The 24,282-nt window shown below is 35.8% G+C and overlaps 1 protein-coding gene across 7 annotated transcripts in view; it reads right to left on the bottom strand.

Moving 5' to 3' along the window:
* Nucleotides 1-12,978: 12,978 nt before the first annotated feature.
* CCAR1 (cell division cycle and apoptosis regulator 1) overlaps nucleotides 12,979-24,282 on the bottom strand; it is a 46,737-nt gene continuing 35,433 nt past the window's right edge. For all 7 annotated transcript variants that reach the window (XM_025284636.3, XM_025284634.3, XM_025284633.3 and 4 more), the window contains 8 exons: nucleotides 22,997-23,236; nucleotides 22,534-22,645; nucleotides 17,246-17,325; nucleotides 16,310-16,456; nucleotides 15,467-15,587; nucleotides 15,046-15,231; nucleotides 13,898-14,103; nucleotides 12,979-13,326 (listed from right to left, as the gene is read on the bottom strand). In XM_025284636.3, coding sequence (XP_025140421.1) covers nucleotides 13,267-13,326; nucleotides 13,898-14,103; nucleotides 15,046-15,231; nucleotides 15,467-15,587; nucleotides 16,310-16,456; nucleotides 17,246-17,325; nucleotides 22,534-22,645; nucleotides 22,997-23,236 — 1,152 coding nt within the window. In that variant the 3' untranslated portion in view covers nucleotides 12,979-13,266. The remainder of the gene's footprint in view (nucleotides 13,327-13,897; nucleotides 14,104-15,045; nucleotides 15,232-15,466; nucleotides 15,588-16,309; nucleotides 16,457-17,245; nucleotides 17,326-22,533; nucleotides 22,646-22,996; nucleotides 23,237-24,282) is intronic.

Genomic DNA, 24,282 nt, shown 5'->3' with positions numbered 1-24,282 from the left:
AAACAAATATGCTCTTAAAGTATCTTCACCTTTAAATATGTATGTCAATTCATTGAGTAAGTTGGTGATTGTCTTTTCTGCTCTTCAGTAAAAATTACTACTAACCCTCAGTCATCACCTCTAACAAAAAAGTACATCTAGGTAGCTGAGTAGTTGTAAAATATAGCTGCCAGTAAGACCAAAAAAAAATTTAATATTTTTAAGTAACATCTTTAAAGGAGAAAAATGTCTGCTTTCTAATAATCTCTGGCATTGTGTTCTCTTCACTCACCAAAACCAAACAAAGCAAAACAAAAACAATAGGAAAGAACAGCATTGGAAAAATAGAAGTGGTATGAATGAGCCTTTGTATATAGAGCTGCTGCTGCTAAGTCGCTTCAGTTGTGTCCGACTCTGTGCGACTCCATAGATGGCAGCCCACCACGCTCCGCCGTCCCTGGGATTCTCCAGGCAAGAACACTGGAGTGGGTTGCCACTTCCTTCTTAGGAGACTACAAATTTTGATATTACTATCAGAGCTGTGACATTGTTCCTCATATTAGGACAAAGATTCACAATGAGGATACATTAAGATTTGTTTCCCTTAAGTAAACTAATCTCCATTCCACATATATAAAATAACATTTCTTGGGTTGACTTCTCCTGTAATGGAATCAGGAAATTGAATAATATAGCTAAAAGGAATTTTGTTTCATCTGTTCTGTCAAAACACTTCATAATCTGAGGGAGGGCCACAGAAGTTAAAAAGTTGCACAGGGTCCATAGCTAGTTAAGTGTTTGAGCCAAGAAAGTGAGAGAGATCTTCAATACTCAAGTCTAGAGCAGAGATGGGCAAACTATGGATGGTGGGTCATATCTAGCCTACTGTTTGTTTTAGTATGGGCTGCAAGCTAAGACTGATACTTACATTTTTAAATAGTTGAAGAAAAAAAAATCAAAAGAAAAATATTTGATGGGGAAATTAAATGAAATTCAAATTTATGGCCATTACGTTTTTTTTAATTAAATTTTATTGGAGCATAGTTGACTTATAATGTTGGGTTGTCCATTATATTTTACTGGAACACCAGCACACTCTTTCATTTATGCATTCTCTATGGCTGCTCTTGTCAGCAGAGTTAAGTGCTTCCAACAGACTGTATGGTCTGCAAGACCTAAAATATTCCCTCTCCGGCCCTTCACAGAAGACTGCAGAATCCTGGTTTAGAGCTCTATTCATGTCAAGACTGCTTCACCGAACAGGGCCAGACATATGGAAAGTATTCTTAGTGCACAAATGGCAGGCCTCCTGGTTCAACCCAGTTGCTCTGCATGCTGGATGCTGCCGGAAGAGGGGAGAAATGGTAGCTGCCCCTGCTTGTCCTCCAGCCGACATGCTGAGCTGAGGTGGGGGGATTTAGTTTCTGTTCTCACTGCCCATTTAATCATGAGCCTCTCAGCTAACCCTGTCAACAGGGAGACCAATTAGTGCCAATTTCTATGTGAAAGGCATTTCCTTAAGGCAGAACTGAGATCTCCACCTCATTTCACACAAACAATTCAAGGTCACAAGGTTAACTTGGTTAGAGTCAAACCAGGGCTTAAAAAGTGAAAGGCAGCCTTTCTTACAAAGCCCTAGAGCTCTCTAGACTCCTTAGGAAAAGTGTCCAGGAATTTACCTCATTTACCACAAGGGGACCTAACACTACAGGGGTATACAGCCAACAGGCCCTGCAAATTTAATATCCCTCTACAAGATTACTCTCAGATTTCCCACAGATGTTTATGGCAAAACTTTACTGGAGCCATGTGTAGTGATCAGCTTCCTTGGAATTCAAGAACATTAGGTTTTCCACTTGACCCACCTCCAAGGGCCAGTGAGTTTTCAAAATGCATTTCTTACAAGTGAAAATATTCTTTTATAGGCAATTTTGTTTTGTACTAGATTGCCTAAAACTTTACTGTAAATAAATTTTTCTGTGCACACTGTAATATTTTAGTAAGATGAGCAGAGCTTACTTCTTAAAACCTTTTGATGGATCACGTCATTAAAAAAACTTGTTTCTGGAGACTGCATAGTTATTCCAAAGAACTCCTAATTTTCAAAAAGTGATGTGCTATTCACATAATATAAATTGTTTATTCTAAATAAATCAAGATTATTTTAAAATGAACAGTTCAGTGGCAATCACTACATTTACAATGTCATGGTTTCTTATGTCAATGTAGCCTTTTATAATATTTATACTATTATATTAATATTTTGACTATTAAGAGGACACATACACACATACTGTCCATGTTCCACAAATGAATTTGAAGCCAAGAATTGTTTTTTAAACCAATAAACTGTCCCTCTTGGACATTCAAATTGCCAAATGGTGAAGAGAGGTAAATCACACTAAAGGATAAGAGAAAATTTTTAAGCTGATTATAACCACTCAGAAAGGAGATTTACTAGGTTTTTCTAGGGTTTAATCCCTGGGTCGGGAAGATCCCTTGGAGAAGGGAATGGCAAGCCACCCCAGTATTCTTGCCTGGAGAATTCCATGGACAGAGGAGCTTGGTGGGCTACAATCCATGGGGTCGCAAAGAGTAGGACACAACTGAGCGACTAACATACACACACACACGAGGTTGCAGACATTTCTTAGGGGACATTAGTATCTCTCAATATTCAGCCCACTCCTGTATTCTTGCCTGGAAAATTCCATGGACTAAGGAGCCTGGTAGGCTATAGTCCATGGGGTCGCCAAGAGTCGGACACGACTGAGCGACTTCACTTCAATATTCCTCCAAACCACACACTTTTTATTTTTTAAAGAATGCCTCTATTATTTCTGAAAAATGACATACCTCATAATTAAAAATTTAAAATACAAAAAGAAAAACATTAACTTGAAATTCTACCATCCGGAAACGATCTTTAACAACAGGGCGAACATTGTTTTAGGTAAATATAGACAGAAAGAAACAAGTTTAGAAAAATAGAATATTATATATCACATTTTAAATTAAAAATATTAGTATCAAGATGGAATAGACAAACTTTTCTGTATTCTTCCCATTTAATAATAACTATTAGACCTTGGGGGTATCTTCAACCCCCAAGTTAATCACATTATCTATATTAGTTATAACAGTAGGAAAGTTGTGAAAAAGAGTAAATCCTACGAGTTCTTGTCACAAGGAAAAATCTTTTTCTTTTTGTATCTATATGAGATGAAGACTGTTAACTGAAATTATTGAGATGGGACTTCCCTGGCGATCCAGTAGTTAAGACTCTCTGCTTCCACTGCAGAGGACATGGGTTCAGTCAGGGGACTAAGATCCTACAAGCCACACAGTAGAGTCAAAAAATTTTAATTAAAAAAATAATTTCGGTAATCATTTCACAATACATGTAAGTTTATGCTGTACACCTTAAATACAGTGGTGTACATCATGTTAATAGAACTGGGGGCAATTTTTTAAATATATATATTAACAGGAAAAAAAACTCAACGGATGACCCAGCAATTCTACTCCCAGGTATATACCCAAGACAAATCAAAAACTTGTTACATCAATGTTCATGGTAGCATTATTCATAATAGCCAGACTGACTGGTTCTATTTTGAAAGCACTAGCTGAAAGGTTAAAAACTCACCTCCTAGAAACATTTCCAACAGCCAGGTGAATGCCTCCTGAACTTGCAAAGCTGGTAAAAACCCTGTGATTAAATAATAGATGGATTTGGGAAATGGCAGAAGTGCAGCCCAAGGCTAGTGTACTTGATTTATACCTTAAGGAAGAATGGTTCAAAGTAGGTTTTAATTAAATATTTATGTTATAGCCAGAAACAGCAAGTGGTCTTTGTGTAGTTAGGGACTGGCTTTCAAAAGGTCTAGGAAAGAAAATGAATGAACATTAAATATTTATATGTTGGAAGTAGATTCTGTTCTTTCCCTGCCTGAAGGAAGATAAAAAGGCTAAAGATAACCAGTGAGCTGCACTTGGAAATACTAAGAGACTAGGTTCAATTTAAGTGAATATGAGGGTTTTACTGAGGCCAGATAATGTAAAATATTAAACCCTTCATTATTTATCTGGGGACCACAAAGGAATAACTTTCCATTGTTTTTGGTTGAATTTTCTAACTTTTAGAATGGGAAAAATAACTATCAATTTCTTTGCTGAAGCATAGGCTACTAACTGGGACTTCCCTGGTGGCTCAGACAGTGAAGAATCTGCATGCAATGCAGGAAACCAGAGTTTGATCCCTGGGTCAGGAAGATTCCCTGGAGAAGGGAATGGCTTACCCATTTCAGTATTCTTGCCTGGAGAATTCCATGGACAGAGGAACCTGGCGGGCTACAGTCCTTAGGGTCACAAAGAGTTATACATGACTGAACGACTAACACTTTCACAGGCTAATAACTGCTGTATCAACTTTTCAAACCCTTATATGACCCTTGCAAAGGAGAATCTATCCTAGCAAACTAAACCCAAGCCAAGTTTGTTTTTGGTTTATCTTGAATCTGAAAATTTAGAATGATCATGAACCACACAGCATGCAAATTCCTCATATTTTGTCTCTTTAGATGTGAAAGTTTTGATCAGTGTTGTAATAACCTCTCTAATATATAATAATATATATAATGGCTTCCTAAAGATCACATTTAAAATTGTTACCTGCTCTTTATGATGCTTTATTTGCCTGAATTGCTGCAGCAATAGTGAAGTATCACCTGTCGTTGGACCAAAGGTAAAACTTGCACCTGATTAGTAGCCCCAGAGAATTTTTAGGACAAAGGCTATTAACACAAATAAATGCGAATTTTAAAAGAAATGTTTGAAAAAGTTCAATTCTGAAGTTAAATTAATCCAAATTTGAGAATCTAGAGCAAACTTTATAAAGAGGTACCATCTTAACCACATGTTAACAATAATGAAACTGCAGTATTGCAATAAAGGAGAAAAATTAAAGTAATTATATGGCATTCTTTGATGTTAGGTCCAGGGCATGTGGGTTCTAAAACTGGTGAACTGGAATGCCATCTACTCTCAAGACACTGTAAAACAATGCAAGACCCAGATATTTAAAAGGTGATTGAAATACCTAGACCTAGACTTCAAAATATTTTAAAGTTTAAAAAACTTAGTAAAACACAAATGTTTTTAAATATCTACTTTAAGTTCTCCTGATTTATACACTTTACATGCACAAAATCTCTTCATACATCGTTTCACAACAACTCAGCATCTCTTTAAAAGCATTGATTTTGCTTCTGATCTTGAGTTTACTTTTAAAGCAAGAGTACTGCTGGAGCAATGCTGAAAGCCTGGGATAGCAAGAAATTGGTGGATCACAGCTTTTACCTCCAGAGGCTAATTTCCTAAGGTGATCTTTATTTGCAGACTGCTAGAGGTACCAGGCACCAAAGAACTAAACATGATCAAGTTCTGAAACAGAAAAATTAACTGTGGAGCTGAAGGCTGAGCTTTAGAAGGGTTCTTTTTTCATTTCAAATCCAGATTTATCTTGGATTTGATTCCACTCATTTGAAATTAAGATGGTTCACACTAACAAAATACATTACATATATGAAAATGCTTAGATAATTTTGATTAATAACACCACTAGGTAGGATTTATTACCTGAACTGTCCATAAATACGTGTGAATGGAAACGCCACCACCCTCACAAAACTCGTCTTCAATTAAAATCTGTGTAGATGTTTCCTGGCTTCCACTTCGTTTGCTGAACATGGGGCCCCGCTCTGATTCCTGCCTCTGTGATGGGTTGGGATCCTGACAGTCTGCAAAATATCTTTCAGGGCTGGATGAACAAGCTCTGTCTTCATGAGCTTGACACTGGTTGAGGTCTAATTCTAACTGATCAGTTTTCCCTGGAACTAAGATTATAATCTGCCTGATTTTCAGTAATACTAACACAGCCTAAAAGATTATCATTTTTTCACCCTCTTTACTCTTTCTACCCACCAGACAGACCTTTGGACAATTAAGTCAGTCATTCCACATTAGTTAGGTTACATTTAGTATTTGATAGCTCACAAAGGAATTACAGTCATGTCAGGTTGAGGATGAGAAGTGGAAAAGAAAAAAGTAAAATGAAGACTGATGTAATGATAAAGACTAAAAAGTAAAATGATAAAGATTCAGTTGTATAAGCAACTGTGACCATAAACTATTTTTCAAAGTAGCTTCTCAAAAGTGACTACACTTCAGGTTACTAGACCTGCATCCACTCATTCAACAAATATTTCAGTGTCTACTATATCCAATGCAGAAATAATTTACCCCTACAAAAAGACCAAAATGCCCAGAGATATCTCCACAAAAAATGCTGCTTTTCTTGGAGTTTTAAAAATCATGTATTGGTAGAAAAAACTGCTGCATATACTTTGGGTTAGAGGTTTTCCAAGCATGTTAACCTAGAAAAGCAGCAACACTAACCCAGGGAACTTGTTAGAAACACAAATTCTTGAGCCCTAACAGACTGTCTCTTATCAGAAATTCTAGAGATGGGACCCAGCCATCTGTTTTAACAAGAACCCCAGGTGATTCTGATACTTACCAGTTTTAGAACCACTGCCTTAGTTAAACAATTCCATTCACCATTGCAACAGAAAGAATAAAATACTTAGGAATATATCTACCTAAAGAAACTAAAGACCTATATATAGAAAACTATAAAACACTGGTGAAAGAAATCAAAGAGGACACTAACAGATGGAGAAATATATCATGTTCATGGATTGGAAGAATCAATATAGTGAAAATGAGTATACTACCCAAAGCAATTTATAGATTCAATGCAATCCTTATCAAGCTACCAACGGTATTCTTCACAGAGCTAGAACAAATAATTTCACAATTTGTATGGAAATACAAAAAACCTCAAATAGCCAAAGCGATCTTGAGAAAGAAGAATGGAACTGAAGGAATCAACCTACCTGACTTCAGGCTCTACTACAAAGCCACAGTTACCAAGACAGTATGGTACTGGCACAAAGACAGAAATACAGATCAATGGAACAAAATAGAAAGCCCAGAGATAAATCCACACACATATGGACACCTTATCTTTGACAAAGGAGGCAAGAATATACAATGGATTAAAGACAATCTCTTTAACAAGTGGTGCTGGGAAATCTGGTCAACCACTTGTAAAAGAATGAAACTAGAACACTTTCTAACACCATACACAAAAATCAACTCAAAATGGATTAAAGATCTAAACGTAAGACCAGAAACTATAAAACTCCTAGAGGAGAACATAGGCAAAACACTCTCTGACATACATCACAGCAAGATCCTCTATGACCCACCTTCCAGAATATTGGAAATAAAAGCAAAAATAAACAAATAGGACCTAATTAACCTTAAAAGCTTCTGCACATCAAAGGAAACTATTAGCAAGGTGAAAAGACAGCCTTCAGAATGGGAGAAGATAATAGCAAATGAAGCAACTGACAAACAACTAATCTCGAGAATATACAAGCAACTCCTACAGCTCAACTCCAGAAAAATAAATGACCCAATCAAAAAATGGGCCAAAGAACTAAATAGACATTTCTCCAAAGAAGACATACAGATGGCTAACAAACACATGAAAAGATGCTCAACATCACTCATTATCAGAGAAATGCAAATCAAAACCACTATGAGGTACCATTTCACACCAGTCAGAATGGCTGCGATCCAAAAGTCTACAAGTAATAAATGCTGGAGAGGGTGTGGAGAAAAGGGAACCCTCTTACACTGTTGGTGGGAATGCAAACTAGTACAGCCACTATAGAGAACAGTGTGGAGATTCCTTAAAAAACTGGAAATAGAACTGCCTTATGATCCAGCAATCCCACTGCTGGGCATACACACTGAGGAAACCAGAAGGGAAAGAGACACATGTACCCCAATGTTCATCGCAGCACTGTTTATAATAGCCAGGACATGGAAGCAACCTAGATGTCCATCAGCAGATGAATGGATAAGAAAGCTGTGGTACATATACACAATGGAGTATTATTCAGCCATTAAAAAGAATACATTTGAATCAGTTCTAATGAGGTGGATGAAACTGGAGCCTATTATACCGAGTGAAGTAAGCCAGAAAGAGAAACACCAATACAGTATACTAATGCATATATATGGAATTTAGAAAGATGGTAACAATAACCCTGTGTACGAGACAGCAAAAGAGACACTGATGTATAGAACAGTCTTATGGACTCTGTGAGAGAGGGAGAGGGTGGGAAGATTTGGGAGAATGGCATTGAAACATGTAAAATATCATGTATGAAACGAGCTGCCAGTCCAGGTTCGATGCACGATACTGGATGCTTGGGGCTGGTGCACTGGGACGACCCAGAGGGATGTTATGGGGAGGGAGGAGGGAGGAGGGTTCAGGATAGGGAACACATGTATACCTGTGGCAGATTCATTTTGATATTTGGCAAAACTAATACAATTATGTAAAATTTAAAAATAAAATAAAATTAAAAAAAAAAAGAAGGCAATGGCACCACCCCACTCCAGTACTCTTGCCTGGAAAATCCCATGGACAGAGGAGACTGGTAGGCTGCAGTCCATGGGGGTCGCTAAGAGTCAGACACGACTAAGCGACTTTCCTTTCACTTTTCACTTTCATGCAGTGGAGAAGGAAATGGCAACCCACTCATGTTCTTGCCTGGAGAATCCCAGTGAGGAGGAGCCTGGTGGGCTGCCGTCTATGGGGTCGCACAGAGTCGGACATGACTGAAGCGACTTAGCAGCAGCAGCCAGCCTTCAGGGACGGGGGAGCCTGGTGGGCTGCCATCTATGGGGTCGCACAGAGTCGGACACGACTGAAGTGACTTAGCAGCAGCAGCAGCCTTAGTTTAGGCCCAGTGATCACATTCAGATTCCATCCTTAATAGGACTAAACAAAGAGGTGACTCAATAACTTAAGTAGTACCCTATTCAGGGTACCCAACATAATATGTCCTCTCTGTAATAGGAAAAACCAAGTATATTAATTTATGGTCAAAAGTATTTTGGGATTTAACCTTCATATGTTTAAGCATGAGGCTTGCTGTAAAACTAGTGAGCACCAAGGAATTCCTTGGCAGCCTAGTGGTTAGGACTCTGTGCTTCCACTACAGGGGAGCCCAGGTTCAATGTCTGGTTGGAGAAGTAAGATCCCACAAGCTGTGGCCAAAACAAAAAAACCCAAAACTAGTGAACACTAAAAGCAGGCCAATTTTACCCATAAGGTGAATAATTAAAAAGCTAACAGTTTGTCTTAGACTGGTTTACACTTTGTCTTGATACATTAATAATTATTCTTGGCACTCTATTCTTCTCTCAAAAGGTTCCCAGTTCAGGGTCTAAGTATCACCTATTCTTAGTGATTGAATGTTAATAAAACACAGAGGCAGTAAAATGTGTTAATAATGATACCTAAAAAGTTCTCATCATTCCAGTAAGCTTCTTTAGACAAAAAAATTTGTAAAGATATTCTTAGATATTACTTTACTTCCAAAAGTCCACATACAAAACTATAGTGGAACAACTTTCTTTCCTAGAACCCACAGACACAGCAACTGCAGTTCAATTACACTGTGAAGTTTGCTGCCCACTACATGTCCTAGGGAGGGGCCTTTTTTGGTGCCTCTAGTTACCATGCTCACTTCAATCCATTGCCTAAAATCAAGACTTATTTTTTGTACCTACTTTGACTTCACATCACTGGGAACAAACCTACATGGCTTCTACCAATGAAACCATTACAACTTCAGGCTATCTCAGACCCACAAAAAGATTCATTCAATGCCATCCCAGTGTTAACTTGTGGACTTGCAAAGGTCTGATGTGTTTAAGTGTATGCTGGGCTAGAAGAGCCATATAGGAGGAAGCAGGAACAAGTGCCCCTTCTACACGATTAATATGACTAGCACAATGTTCTGAAAGCCCTTCAGTATTATGTCAAACCCTATAGTTTCCACAGTAATATTTCTGATGAATTCTAGTCACCACTTACAGATCTAAGCAGCTAAGACAATTCAGGCTCTCAGTAGCCTCTCAAGGGTCAATTACCACCTGGATGAGAGAGAACTCACTAAGGTTAGCCTGGTCTCTTCCAACCACTGAAGATACAGCTTTTCTGCTGGACTTGTCAGCTGTTCTACTTAGGTATCTAAACAAAATGTCTTTATTATTTGTTACGTACAATTAACATCTTTTTCCACCAAATTCTTTAATGCCTGTTGAGAACAGATATCCACAGGTAAATTCCCTAATACAGTTACAATAAATTTCACCCATATTTTAATAAGCAAACTCATCCCTGTTTTAATGTATTTCAAATGTCTTCCTTTAGCATAAAATTAGAAATTTCCAAACTTTTTATTTTGTTCTCTAAATAAATGCTGCTTTTCTGACCAGAAAGAAGTGACTGCCTCTGGATTACAGCACAACACAATTGTCACTGTGGCAGAAATCCCTGTTTTTCCTCCTTTTCTCAGCTAAGAACCTGTGGCTCATAAAACAAAGGCACGTAATATTTTCCTCTCACCTGAAGCACAGGCAAGGTACCCGAGAGCTAAGACTCTTCGGATTGTCATGTTCTTTGCTCCTGTGTAAAAGTTCACGTCTTCACTGGTGCTGAAAACGGATCCTAAGATTTACCAGAAATGTAAAAGCATCTTCCAATGTCTTTCCTCCTGGGTCTACTTTTGACCAAAGTCCCTAAAGCTTGGTCCCTTAGCAAAGGTACAACTCCATATCCTGGCCACTCTTGTGGTTTTAATAGAGGATGATTTGCTCGGGGGCACACAACTGATGGACTGTTCTCTGCAAGTCATATACTTGTACAAGGGGTGAGGTGCAGATGTATGGTAACAGGTGAAATGCTACAGAGAAGCCCTTAGGGTACAGCATGGGCACATGAAAAGGGCATCAGCTAATCTGTCCCACCTACTCCAGCCTACCCAGTTCAGGGTCTTTACATGTTTCTTTTGGGAGTGAGAAGTGTATAAAATCTAACTATTGCTATAATTATCTTTAAAGGATTTTTTGTGCTGTTACATTTTGAGGAGTATTTTCTAGGACTTAGGGAAAATTCAGAAAAAAATATTAAAATCTTAGTGTCTTAAAATGACTGAACCAAGCATTACAAATGCAAAAACAGGTATCCAGAACATAAAAAAGATGGAAAAACAAAATTAAATGTTATCACAGACTTATTTTGTTACCTGATTAATTTTTTTGGCTTGGTCAATGTTGGTTGGTAGAATTTAAGAATAGATTGCATGTTTCCCTCTGAATAAAAACCCAAAAGAGTTTAGAAAGACAGAAACAAGTTCCCTTTACCTCATTTTCACTAAAGACAATTTCTCACTTTCCACTTCCAGTTTACCTTTAAGCAATAATATAATGCAAAGATCTATATTTTTTTCTCCATTCTCCCATTATTATTTTCAATTAACTATCTCTGATAAACTAAGTCTGATAAATAGACTATGATTTTTCTTTCAAAATCACACTGTATGAAAGAACTATATTCTTCACTGTCTTTTAGTTAAAAATTATCTCCAAGATTTCCACCCGAGAAAAACTTTCTAACTATTCTATAATAATTAATCTTACTGTAAAGAAACAGAAACACTTATAGAATAACTGTACAGTTACAGATCAATCAGTGGTTCAACTTCATAGAAGTTCAACCAACCATTAAGAGCAGAAAGGGTAATTTATGGTTAAAAAAAAATTGGTTTGAAAGAACTTCAGGTATTTTAATTATTTCTTAGTGAAAGCTATGTGGATTACACTTAGCTTAATATGCGTGTAACAAGGCACTTACATTCTCATATTAAACTGTAGGAACACCAAATCATTATTCTAGCAAAAAAAACATAAAAACTCTAGTATATATTTCTATGCCAGTGAAACATTCCAGGAACAGTTATTCATATACAAATAAACTGATTATTTGCTAAAGCTGAAATTCAGCTTTTAGTGTTACTTCAAAGACATGTCATTTTGGGGACTTCCCTGGCAGTCCAGGAGTTAAGACTCTGCACTCCCAATGCAGGGGCAAAGGGTTTGATCCCTGTTCAGGAAACTAAGATCCCACACACTGTATGGCATGCCCTCTCCCAAGCAAAAGACCAGAATTTATCCCTACATTCCTTTAGACCAGAGTTTTTCAACTACTGACATTTTGGGCTGCGTAGTCTTTGCTGGGGTGGGGCGGTGGAGGGGGAGGGTTCGGCGGGGTGGGCAGCAGTGGCAGGCAGGATATGCAAAGTAGGATATTTATCAAAGTTCTTGGCCTCTAACAAGTAGATGCCAGTAGCACTCACCCAGCTGGGCCAGGTACAAATGTCTCCAGACATAGCTAAATGTCTTTTGGGGGCAAATTAACCCCCTGTTGGGTACCGTTGCTTTAGAGTGTATCACATTTCCTACCTTTTCACTGAATTAGTTAATAAACTCTTATGTATCTAAAATTCTGAAGGAGGTACACAGACTAATAAAAATATTTTTAATTAAATAAGACTTAAGGTATCATACTGACATCCACTGGCTCGATACTAAATTGTACATGTGACATATACTGCATTAAAAAAAAAAAACCTCAAAATTAAAAGTAATATACATGCTATTCTGGGAAACTAAAACAGTTAACATTAACATCAAAACTATGTTTTATGTAAAGCTTAACATATATAATAACATTGATAATTATTATTTTCTCAGTTTTAGATGTACTGTCTTTTGGATGAATTAAATTTTTAATAAATGTTTTTAGAGTCTAGTTAGGATTTTAGAACAAGTAGGAAAAAAAAAAGCGTGCTCCAAAAAACTTGCAAAATTGAAGCAGCACGCTATTTTCTGACTTATATTGAGGTTTTAAAAGGCTAGTATCTTTCTTAAAAACTAGTAATGATAATGCTATAAATAAAATCATAACTTTCCAGGTTTTTAATAAATGACATCTGTAATTAAATACTATTGTCAATTAAACTGATGAACTTTATTGGGGTTAAAACTATAACAAAGTTCATCCTAAAACATTTTGCAATGCAAAATTATCTCACTCAAGGAGTGTTTAATAATTTGGATGCCAGGAATTACAAGCAATTTTCAAAAACAAAGACTCACATTCATAAAACTTTATACATCATTTGAACTAACAGATATTTATACTACTAGGATCAAACGTGCATCACTTTCATTCTAGTATCATGATTTTATATATTACATTATTTATCACCATTCTTTGTCACTACACATATTTTATCATACACTTGCACCATTCTCCTTAGATTTCTGATCTTTATCTTCATTCTTCCCATTATCCTATAAAATATACAAAGAAAAAGTATATTTTATTAGATTCTCTTAGATGTAACTTTAAAAAAATACCATCAATAAACAGAGATACTCCAGATAGCCCATTTCACCATCTATGGAAAAGTGAACCCTTGGGGAACTATTTGAAAGAAATCTCTCAGTTCTGTGCAGAATGACTTTTAGTATTTGAGAAAGCCATGTAAGTCCTAAGAAATCAGAGGTTCTTAGGAATGCATTACTAACAATAATACAGTCCTTGAAATGGAGATTTTTTTTTCCCCTTGTTCTCTGAGGGAGACCCAGGCTAAAGAAGGTCTCTCAATTACTGAAGTTAGTTTACAACAGCACTAAGTTACTATATTAGTAAATCTTGTTTATAAAGAAGTCTGCAAACATAAATCATGTTGACATCTGAAGTAAGCTCTAGGAAAATACTATGTTTGGAGAAAAGGACAGAATGCTACCACTAGTTTCTGTTAGAAAAGCCACTAAGAGCTTAATAATATTAAATTTTCCAGAGATAGGCTTTTCTGAAAAGACTAAACTATGAAAATGCTGAAGGTAAAAAATAGCTAACCTTCTTAAGAACAGTGTGGATTTCATCCATTACTGTGGATAAGTTTCTGATTGTCTTATTCAGTTGGTTTTCAAATTGCAAATTCATGTTTTCTGAAATCTTTAAGTTTTCTTGTAACTGACTAAGGTCCTTTTTAACTTCTCTAAGTTCACCAGAAAGGTTTTTGTTAGAAATCTCCAAATTTAATATGGTTTTTTCATCTTTATCTGTCAAAAGAAAAAAAAAAAAGAAATCAAGTTCAAAATTCACCATCTTACCACTTAATATTTCCAATTTAACCTTGAGGTTAAAAATATTTCAAGTCAGAAGACTTAAATAATAAGTGTATTATTAGACTTAATAAGTGTATATAATTCCTTAAACTGGCCACAAGTGTCAATTTCAATAGCATAGCACAATGCAATGCTTCTTTGTAAAGAATCTGGCTACAATGTAGGAGACCTGGGTTCAATCCCTGGGTTGGGAAGATCCCCTGGTGAAAGGAATGGCTACCCACTCCAGTATTCTTGCCTGGAGAATTCCATGGACCGTATAATCCACGGGTCACAAAGAGTGAGACATGACTGAGTGACTTTCACTTTCACTCACAATCAGTTCAGTTCAGTTGCTCACGCCAGGCTTCCCTGTCTATCACCAACTCCCAGAGTTAACCCCAACTCATGTTCATCGAGTCGGTGATGCCATCCAGCCATCTCATCCTCTGTCGTCCCCTTCTCCTCCTGCCCCCAATCCCTCCCAGCATCAGAGTCTTTTCCAATGAGTCAACTTTCCACATGAAGACTCACAATACTCAGTTAAATTAAGCTTTACCTAAGTATTACTTCTAAAACCAAGTTCCATTTTTTAGATGATTGCACAGACTAGAAAAAGTAGCAGGAAGTGGAGAAAACTAAGCAGAACTACGGGAGGAATTAAAGGATACAACAGAACAATCAAACCTGAGAATACACCTGAAGATCTAAGATTAATTCTCATTATTATGCTAAGCAATTTTACAACTTTAACAGAAATAGTCAAATGTAAAGTTACATTATGTATCTACACTATAAAGTATGGATATGCATGTGTACAGGTGTGCATATATGTGTGCCCACATATATACCCCAGTAGAGTGTTAAAAGTACCAACATACCAATGCTTTTCCTTACCTGTCTTTTCTTCTAGTAACTGCAGCTTCTGTTCCACTTCAGCTCGTACTTTTTCACTCTTTTCCAATTTTTGCAAGAGGCTTCCTACATCAACCATTGCACCATTGTACACAATAAGGCCAACATTTTCTTCTACGTCTTTTGACTCCTGTTTTACTACTGGTGTTGGAAGTAACAATCTGTTTCCTGTAATATAAAAGATACTTTTATTTTACAGCATGTGGGGTCACAGTTCTCTGACAAGGGATTGAAACCATAACCCCTGCAGTGGAAGCATGAAGTGCCAACCATTGGACCTCCAAGAAATCCCTAAAAGATATCATACTTAAAAAAAAAAAGATACCATAGTTTATTATGTTATTTTCTTTTTAAATTAATAATAGTTATAAAATGGCATGATCTTAAAATAATATACTCAAACCTAGCATATCTTCCTGCAAAGCTTCAGATTCTTCATGGTTTTCTTCATCTTTTGAGGTGTCTGTTAATTTCCGGTAAAAGCAAGATTCACGGAGTACTACTTTATTAAGAAGCTTCTTTACCTGTTATGCAAGAAAGTAACCAAATTTAAAAGATGAAAATAAGTTTTTGATTCTCCTTGAACTGTGTTCTAATTTACACATATGATGAACATTAATACCATTTCTCAGGTATCCACTACCATTCAATTAGAGCACTTACGTTTTTAACTGTCTTCTCTAGAAACCTAAATTTCAAATTATCACTTGAAAAAAATTTTCTAAAAAAAAAAAAAAGCAACACTGAAAGAAACGCTAACACATACATTAAGGTTTATGTACAAACACACATATTACAGCATAGCCTGTGGTTCTAAAAAATGAGAGCCATTCAGCAACGGGGGCCTAGTTAAGGCAATAAAGGCACACCTATACCATGGAATACTATGCAGTAATAAAAAGAACAAAATGGATCTCTATTTTCATGGCAGAATGCTGATGATACATTATTAAATGAATAAAAGTCTCAGATATCACCAGAATGATTTCATGTATTGTTTATAAAACTGGAACTATCATATATAAACACATATGAATTGCTTAAAAAAGATCTAGAAGTTTATATACTAGGCCAAAGGCGTAGAATTAGACAGAGAGGAGACTTTTAACTTCTTACACATTATTTCAATATTGTTTAACTGTATTATTATGAGCCTGTATTTGCATTTATATTTCAAAAAGTCAAAGATACTAAAAAGAGTTATTTAAAAATGCTTTTCATTTCAAATATTTGTAAGATAGATTACCTGAGCCCGAGAAAGATGTAGTCCAAGAGTATAAAATATTTCTTCCAAATCCTTTTCAAGAAGGTAACCACAATGGCTTTGATCAAAGTAAACAAATGCCATTAATAGATCTCTGTTAATCGTGATCATCTGAGTCTTCTCTTTTTCCTAAAGAAAATGCAGAAAATATAGTACAGAATTTTAACCCCTGAAAAGTGACAAAATTAGACTGTGTCCGTAATATACCAAAAATATGAAAAGACCTTTATCTCATCTTAGCTAAACTGAGTTGATCTAGTTATGTGTATGAAGAAATAAATAAAACATATTGATTATCTGTTGTTGCTGTTTACTCGCCAAGTTGTGACTTTTTTGCGATCCCAAGGACCATAACCCACCAGTCTCCTCTGTCCATGGGATTTTCCAGGCAAGAATACTGGAATGGGCTGCCATTTCCTTCTCCAGGGAATCTTCCCAACCCAGGGATCCAACCCACATCTCCTGCATTGGCAGGCAGATTTTTTACCACTGAACCACTTAGGAAGCCCACTGATTATCTGACATATCTTTTCTCATTTGAAAAGACCCTGATGCTGGGAAAGATTGAGGGCAGGAGCAGAAGGCGACAACACAGGATGAGATGGTTGGATGGCATCACTGACTTAATGAACATGAGTTTGGGTAAATTCCGGGAGTTGGTGATGGACAGGGAGACCTGGTGTGCTGCGGTTCAGGGGGTTGCAAAAGTCAGACACAACGGAGCAACTAAACTGAATACCAAAATACAACTGACTGAATTCTGCTGAGTGGTACTATATAGATATACAAGGATCAATAAAGTTCATCACTGTGTTACATTTAGTAATAAGTATGTTTTATGTAAGAAATGGAAATTGTTGTGTTGTACATAAGAAACTAATAATGTATGTCAAACATACTTCAGTATTTAATACATACCTTATCTTTAGAGGGCCTCTCCTTGCAGTACCTATTAATATCTCTTTTGTCATCTCGTTTGTTTTCTTCCTCATCTCGATCTATACGGTAAATACAACAGGAGCAAAAGACTCATTTAGTAGATAAATTTCCAACTATCACACAGATTGAAAATACTTTTCTATTACTGATCAGTTTTCGAAAGATACAACAGCAAAGAAATATATAAATAAAAATAGTTTGGATTTTATAAGAAACAATTATAGCCCTAAACAGAAAGAAACTTATAAGGAGACCAGAGGGAAGAAGAAAGTGGATTTTACTGATTTAAATACAAGGACTTAATTCAATAAGTATTTGGGGGATTTAGTTTCCAAAAATGAATGTATTTAATACAAAAAGATTGAAACTTAAAATTTTTTTTAAAAAGAGCAAGTATATTTTCTTAAAGGAGAAACACCAATATAGGAATTTTAACTGCAGATGCATTATTGCAGAATAAAAGTGTATGTGAGAATTGAAACGTTTTTTCATAATTAAGAAGACCTAACAATGTTAATATCCAGATTTGCATAATAAAAGATAGGAAATCAGATGAAAGTTAAAGCTCAGTTGTATCCAACTCTTTGCAACCCCATGGATGTAGCCTGCCAGGCTCCTCTGTCCATGGAATTCTCCAGGCAAAAACACTGGAGAGGGTTGCAATTCCCTTCCTTCTTCAGGGGATCTTCCTTACCTAGGGATCAAATCTGGTCTCCACACTGCAGGCAGATTCTTTACCATCTGAGCTACCATGGAAGCCCAGGAAACTGGATAAATTATTCTTAATAAATAAATAAACAGAAAACTGACAAAAAAGTAAACTCCTTTCTCTTACCTATCCATAGGCTACCCAGTTTTTGAAGACCTTGGCCACCACCCTCAGGTAAATACCATTACCACCTTGATATTCAGCTAATATTAAAGAATAAATCTGCTTATGGATTCAGTCCTTACCTCCTAAAATGCCTAAGTTGAAGTCCTAAGCCCCTAATACTTCAGAATGTTGCCTTATTTGGAAAAATGGTCTATGCAGAGATAATCAAAATGAGATTATCAGAGAGGGTTCTAACTCAATGACTGTTGTTCCTAAAGAAAGGAGAAATTTGTATGCAGACATATGCAGACAGAAGACAATATATGAGAATATGTGGAAAAGATAGCCATCCAGAAGCTGATCAAAGTTGCCTAAAACAGAAACTTTCCTCACAGCCCTCAGAAGAAACTAACCCAGCCAACTCTTTCATCTTAGATTTAGCCTTCAAAATTAGAGTGTTTTCTTTGCAGATATTTAATGATCAACAATTTTAAAAGAAAATTTTAGTTCTAGAGGCTTCTGGATCTTTCAAATGGATCTCCATCAGAAAGCCCAGAGTAACAAAGGGTTTGTTGGTAAAATACAAGATACAGTAAACACAAGAAGTTGTTTAGTCCTTAAGATATTACAGAGCTTATATTCATAAATAATTCACACTATATTCCCTTCTTGAACATTCACAATATAAATAAGCAGCTAAGAAATTCTGTAGTAAAATGTGTAAACCTTTGCTTTTAGCCCAAGTTTCCCAAATTTATTTGACCCTAGAATATTTTACTAACCTTAATACCAGTTAATATTTTGGAACACTCTGGGAAGGACTGTCTTAAGAGAGAAGTTGTATGCAAACAGTAACAATGTAGAAAAATCTTTGTATTAAATAGAATACACATGCGAAAACACACGTGAACCTTGATAACATTATGCTAAGTGAAAAGAAGCCCGTCACCAAAAAAACCCCACATACTGCATGATTATATTTATACAAAATGTTGTCTAAAATTGTGTATATATCAAAAACCAGTGAGTTGCATGTTTATAAGTGGGTGAAATGACTGATATATAAATTACATCTTAAGTTGTTATTAAAAAAAAAGAAAACAGTGGGCTTTTCTGGTGGTCCAGTGGTTAAGAATCCTCCTTGCAATACAGGGACACCGGTTCAATCCCTGGTTCAGGGAAGATCCCATGTTCTGTGGAGCAATTAGGCCTGTGAGCCACAACTACTAACCTGACACACTGCAACTACTAAAGCCTGTGTGCAAAGACCCTGTGCTCCACAAGAGAAGCCACCGCGGTAAGACTGCACACTGCTCACCACTAGACAAAGTCCATGCGTAGCAATAAAAACACACCACAGCCAAAAAATAAATGAAAAATAAATGAAGAAATCTTAAATAAATAAAGGGAAACAGACAAATGTTCTAAAACTACTGGATTGTGGTGATGGTTTCACAATTCTATAAAGTTACTAGAAATTATATTGTTAAATTATTCAACTAAATTACATACATTTAAAATGAGTGAGTTTGTGATATATATTAGAACAGCAATTGCTAAGTCGCTTCAGTCATGTCCAACTCTGTGTGATCCCATAGACGGCAGCCCACCAGGCTCCCCCGTCTCTGGGATTCTCCAGGCAAGAACACTGGAGTGGGTTGCCATTTCCTTCTCCAATACATGAAAGGGAAAAGTGAAAGTGTAGTCGCTCAGTCATGTCCAACTCTTAGTGACCGCATGGACTGCAGCCCACCAGGCCCTCTGTCCATGGGATTTTCCAGGCAAGAGTACTGTAGTGGGCTGCCATTGCCTTCTCCAAGAACAGTAATAAGCAGTATTAAAAAAGAGAAAGACTATGTGTGTGTGTGTGTGTTTTTTTTTAAAGACTATGTGTTTTAAACCTAATTATTTCATACAAAGTACAGAGTGGTTCAATTGCTTGTTTTATTACCATGGATAAATTAATTTACTGCTAAGAGCTGCAGTTTCCTCAATTATGAAATGGTTAAGTATTCTCTTTCATTTGTTCACATTTTACAGACATGACCCATTTTGAGTGTTTAACTTGAAAGGTGTCACTTTCGTTACCATCTCTCCAGAAACCTAATTTTAAAACATTTTTTAAAATTCCAAGTAATCACTGCTCAAATCTTAGAACATGCTGCGTATAAAAACTATCTGGTAATCTTTTCGACATCACTATCCCCTACCTACTTTTTCAATGACTACACAGAATTTAACTGCATGTCTATGTCAAAATGCATTTAAATAACTCCCTATTGTTTTACATAAAAGTTATTCTAGCAACTGTACTGAAAAGAGACTCTAGAGGAAGGGTATAGGGAGGGAAACCAGATAGGGGGCTATTAAAATAATCCAGGTATGTGCTGCCTTAGGGCTACACCAGTGAAAAAAACAGAAGTGAAACTGACAATGTTAGTCACTCAGTCATGTACGACTGTGACCCCAGTGACTGTAGCCCGCTAGGCTCCTCTGTCCATGGAGTTCTCCAGGCAAGAATACTGGAGTGGGTAGGGTGGCCTTTCCTTTCTCCAGGGGATCTTCCCAATTCAGGGATCAAACCCAGGCCTCCTGCACTGCAGATGGGATTCTTTACCATCTGATTCATCAAGAAGTCTATAAAGTTTGGTGACAAATGGTCTGATTCTGGGTATATTTTAAAACAGGCAATATGACCTCCTGATAGAATGGAAATGGAATATGACAAAAAAAAAACAAGGATGACTCCTAGATTTTAGCTTAAGCAACTATAAGCATGAGACAGCCATCAAGAGTCAGAGGTCAGAGGATTTGTTTGTTTTCATTATGGTGAAGAGGAAAAGCAGAAGTTCAGGATTAAGACATGTTTATTTTGAAACGTCAGGTAAGTGGAGATGACAAATAGGCAGTTGATATGGAAGAATAAGAGAAGCCTGATTTGAGATATAAATTTGAGAACTGTCAATACAGGTAGATAGTATTTTAAGTCAGGAGAATGGAAAAGAACACCACTAAGGGAGTTACACAGTAGAAAAGGAATAAAGAAAACAACTAAAGAGAGCCAGGACATTCTGACACAAAAGAAAATGAGAACAATGTTCAGTGATTTAAGTAAATTAAGTGATTTAAGTGATTAAAACAATACTGGGAGAATGGGGGAGAAAAAAATGGGATTGTAAAATGGGTTAATCTTCATTGAGCAAAGCAGGTAATGAAGATAAAAGAAACAGTGATATATGTATATCATATCACTGCTACTGAGTTGAATGTCTTTTCTTAGGCAACTTGAAGAATTTCTACTTTCAAATGAATCAGAAACACATACAAACACAAAGATAATATAAATAAGATAAAATATTAACTAATGAATCAACTGTTGGGTATAAGCTGTTCAACTTCTTTTGTGTTCCATTCTTTCAGCTTCTTGTGTGTTTGAATATTTTCACCAATTAGAAGAAAATTAAAATGCTAGGCTAAAAAGAAAAAAATAGAGAGGCAAACCAAAAATACCTTAAGTAGTAATAATTCTCAGAGATAGGTATTACAAAGAAAACTTATGGTTTTCTCATTTGAGAAAAAAAAAAAAAATTTTTTTAAAAAGGCCCCAAATCTACATTGAAACCAATAATCAGTGGTACCCCATATGTACTACAGAGCTGGCATATATGATTAGTCAAGACATCTACTATAAGGCCTTTTGAGTTTCATTACTACCAGTAAAAGTCTATTATTTAAAACTTGGATAATAGATATACAAGTGTTTCTTATTAGTCTTTAAACTCAATCTGAATGTGAGATATACTCTTTTGCTTAGATGATAGCCTTCATAATTTAAAAAAATACTAGAGTTAGTTTTCAGAGAAGGCAATGGCACCCCACTCAAGTACTCTTGCCTGGAAAATCCCATGGACAGAGGGCCTGGTGGGCTGTAGTCCATGGGGTAGCTAAGAGTTGGACACAACTGAGCGATTTCACTTTCACTTTTCCTTTTCATGCATTGGAGAAGGAAATGGCAACCCACTCCAGTGTTCTTGCCTGGAGAATCCCAGGGACGGGAGAGCCTCGTGGGCTGCCATCTATGGGGTCGCAGAGTCAGACATGACTGAAGAGACTTAGCAGCAGCAGCAGAGTTAGTTTTCTAAGGAAGATTATAACCTTTTCATGACACACTTTAATACAGTTTTTAGGGAAAATTTTACTCAAGGTGAATAAGCATTAATTATATGTGGAATGTATGACAGTCAAAACTAAACATTTCTTAAAACAATCCTCTCACCTAAAAATTACTAAAATAGTAGTTAATATATTAACAGTACTTAATATAACATACTCTCACCAGAGAATATTTTACCTTTCCTATTCTAAAAATTACCATAATTATGCATTTCAGTGATATGAAGTCACCAAACAAAAATTGTAGTTTTCATCCTAAGGGGAAATAAGTGAATCGTACCATCTTCTTCATCCTCAGCTTCTTCTGCTTCCATTGGATCATATTCATCTTGATTATTATCCTCTTCAGTTTCATCATCATCTTTAGAATCATCTTTTCTTTTATCTTCTTTCTGTAATTTAAAATGTCTTAAAATCAAGCAAGATCCCAAAATAATTAAATTCACCAAATTTACTAGAAATAGTATCACATTATAAATATCTTATAATAATGTACTTTTATCATTCACAACATACATAAATAAGCCATCATGCTATATACCTCAAACCTAAAAATAAACAGAACTAGTTATATATGCTTATGTAGGCTTAATTCAAAAGACTTAAATTTCTAATAATACACTAAAACTTTTTAGTTTGACTTTTATATTTCACTATTCTGATGAAATTATTGTTCTATGTTACACTACAGAAGACTAATTAGAAAACTAAATCAATTGTTGGTCATACAAATAATTACAGACCTTCCTTTCATCCCTATCTTCTTTTTTATCTTTATCATCGCCTGATTTTCTCCGTTTGGGTTTTGGTTCATCAGTTTCATCATCTCTTTCTTCTTTTTTATCTTTTCTCTCATCTTTTTTGCTTTTCTTTTCCTTTTCTTTTTTATCCTCTTTCTCAGGAAGAGACAATAATGATTTGTATATTCTGACACCAAAATCTCTTTGAAGCATTTCATTGAAAAGCTCTGCAAATAATGAAACCTATAAAGACAAAACAGTAACCCAGCCAACTTAGTGAACAAATCCAGCAAATCAGTAATTTATCATACGATGACTTATCACATCCAAGAACTAATGGGCGCTAACAATAAATAATTAATGTCGATGATGCCAAGAAGCCTCAAAATCCTCAAAAACTCTTCTGAAGATATACTGTGTTTAGTATACTTTTGACCAAATAGTATAAAAAGATAACTGCATGACTTTATCATGTGTCTCAACAAAATGTACTCTACAAGTTTTTATGAAATGCCTATTATGTATCAGGACTGTTCTTAGCAATGTGAATACAGAAGTGAAGAAAGCAGATAAAAATCCTAACTCTCATAAGATAACTAATCTAGGGGGACAAAGTATGAAATAATAAAGTCAGTATCAAATTATAATAAAAACAAGTAGGGTAAGAGCATACAGAGTAATAAGAGTACAGCCGGAGATGGCCTTTCTGATCAAGTGACATTTGAAAAGTAATGTTAAATTCACATACAAAAATGACTTACATTCTAATGATAGATTAAAAGGAAATTAAGGGGATATGTTAGATGGAGAAGAAAAAAATAAAGCAACATTTTGCTAGCAGATATCTGTTTCTCAAATCACTGTTTTCCACTGTATGGCATTAATTTGAGATCCTCTTACAGCATCCTTTAGATATACAGTATATACATTATAAGTAGAGATATCAAAGACTATTTTTTTCATTAATTTATTTTTTAATTACTGCAGGAGAGGCACTATTAAGAGTTACATTTATGGCAACTGGTAATAAAAATAAAATCATATAGCATATGATGTTTAAGGACACTGATTTACTGGAATTTTCAGTGTTTCAAAAACTGTAAACACTTTAATATTTGTTACATACTTTGCATCAAGATGAATAAGAATGCACTTCATGTTTAATAAGCTCAGAAGCCCTCTGTATTTGTTTGCAAACATCACTTTTATCTTACCATCTGGTGGACAATGAATGACCTTCTGGGTCAAGTAGGTATGACTGATTTTTACAGTATAATTTTATCAAATGA

The sequence above is a fragment of the Bubalus bubalis genome, chromosome 4, assembly GCF_019923935.1.
Source record: "Bubalus bubalis isolate 160015118507 breed Murrah chromosome 4, NDDB_SH_1, whole genome shotgun sequence".
NCBI classification, from domain to species: domain Eukaryota; kingdom Metazoa; phylum Chordata; class Mammalia; order Artiodactyla; family Bovidae; genus Bubalus; species Bubalus bubalis.
This window is presented reverse-complemented; position numbering and strand designations above follow the sequence as displayed.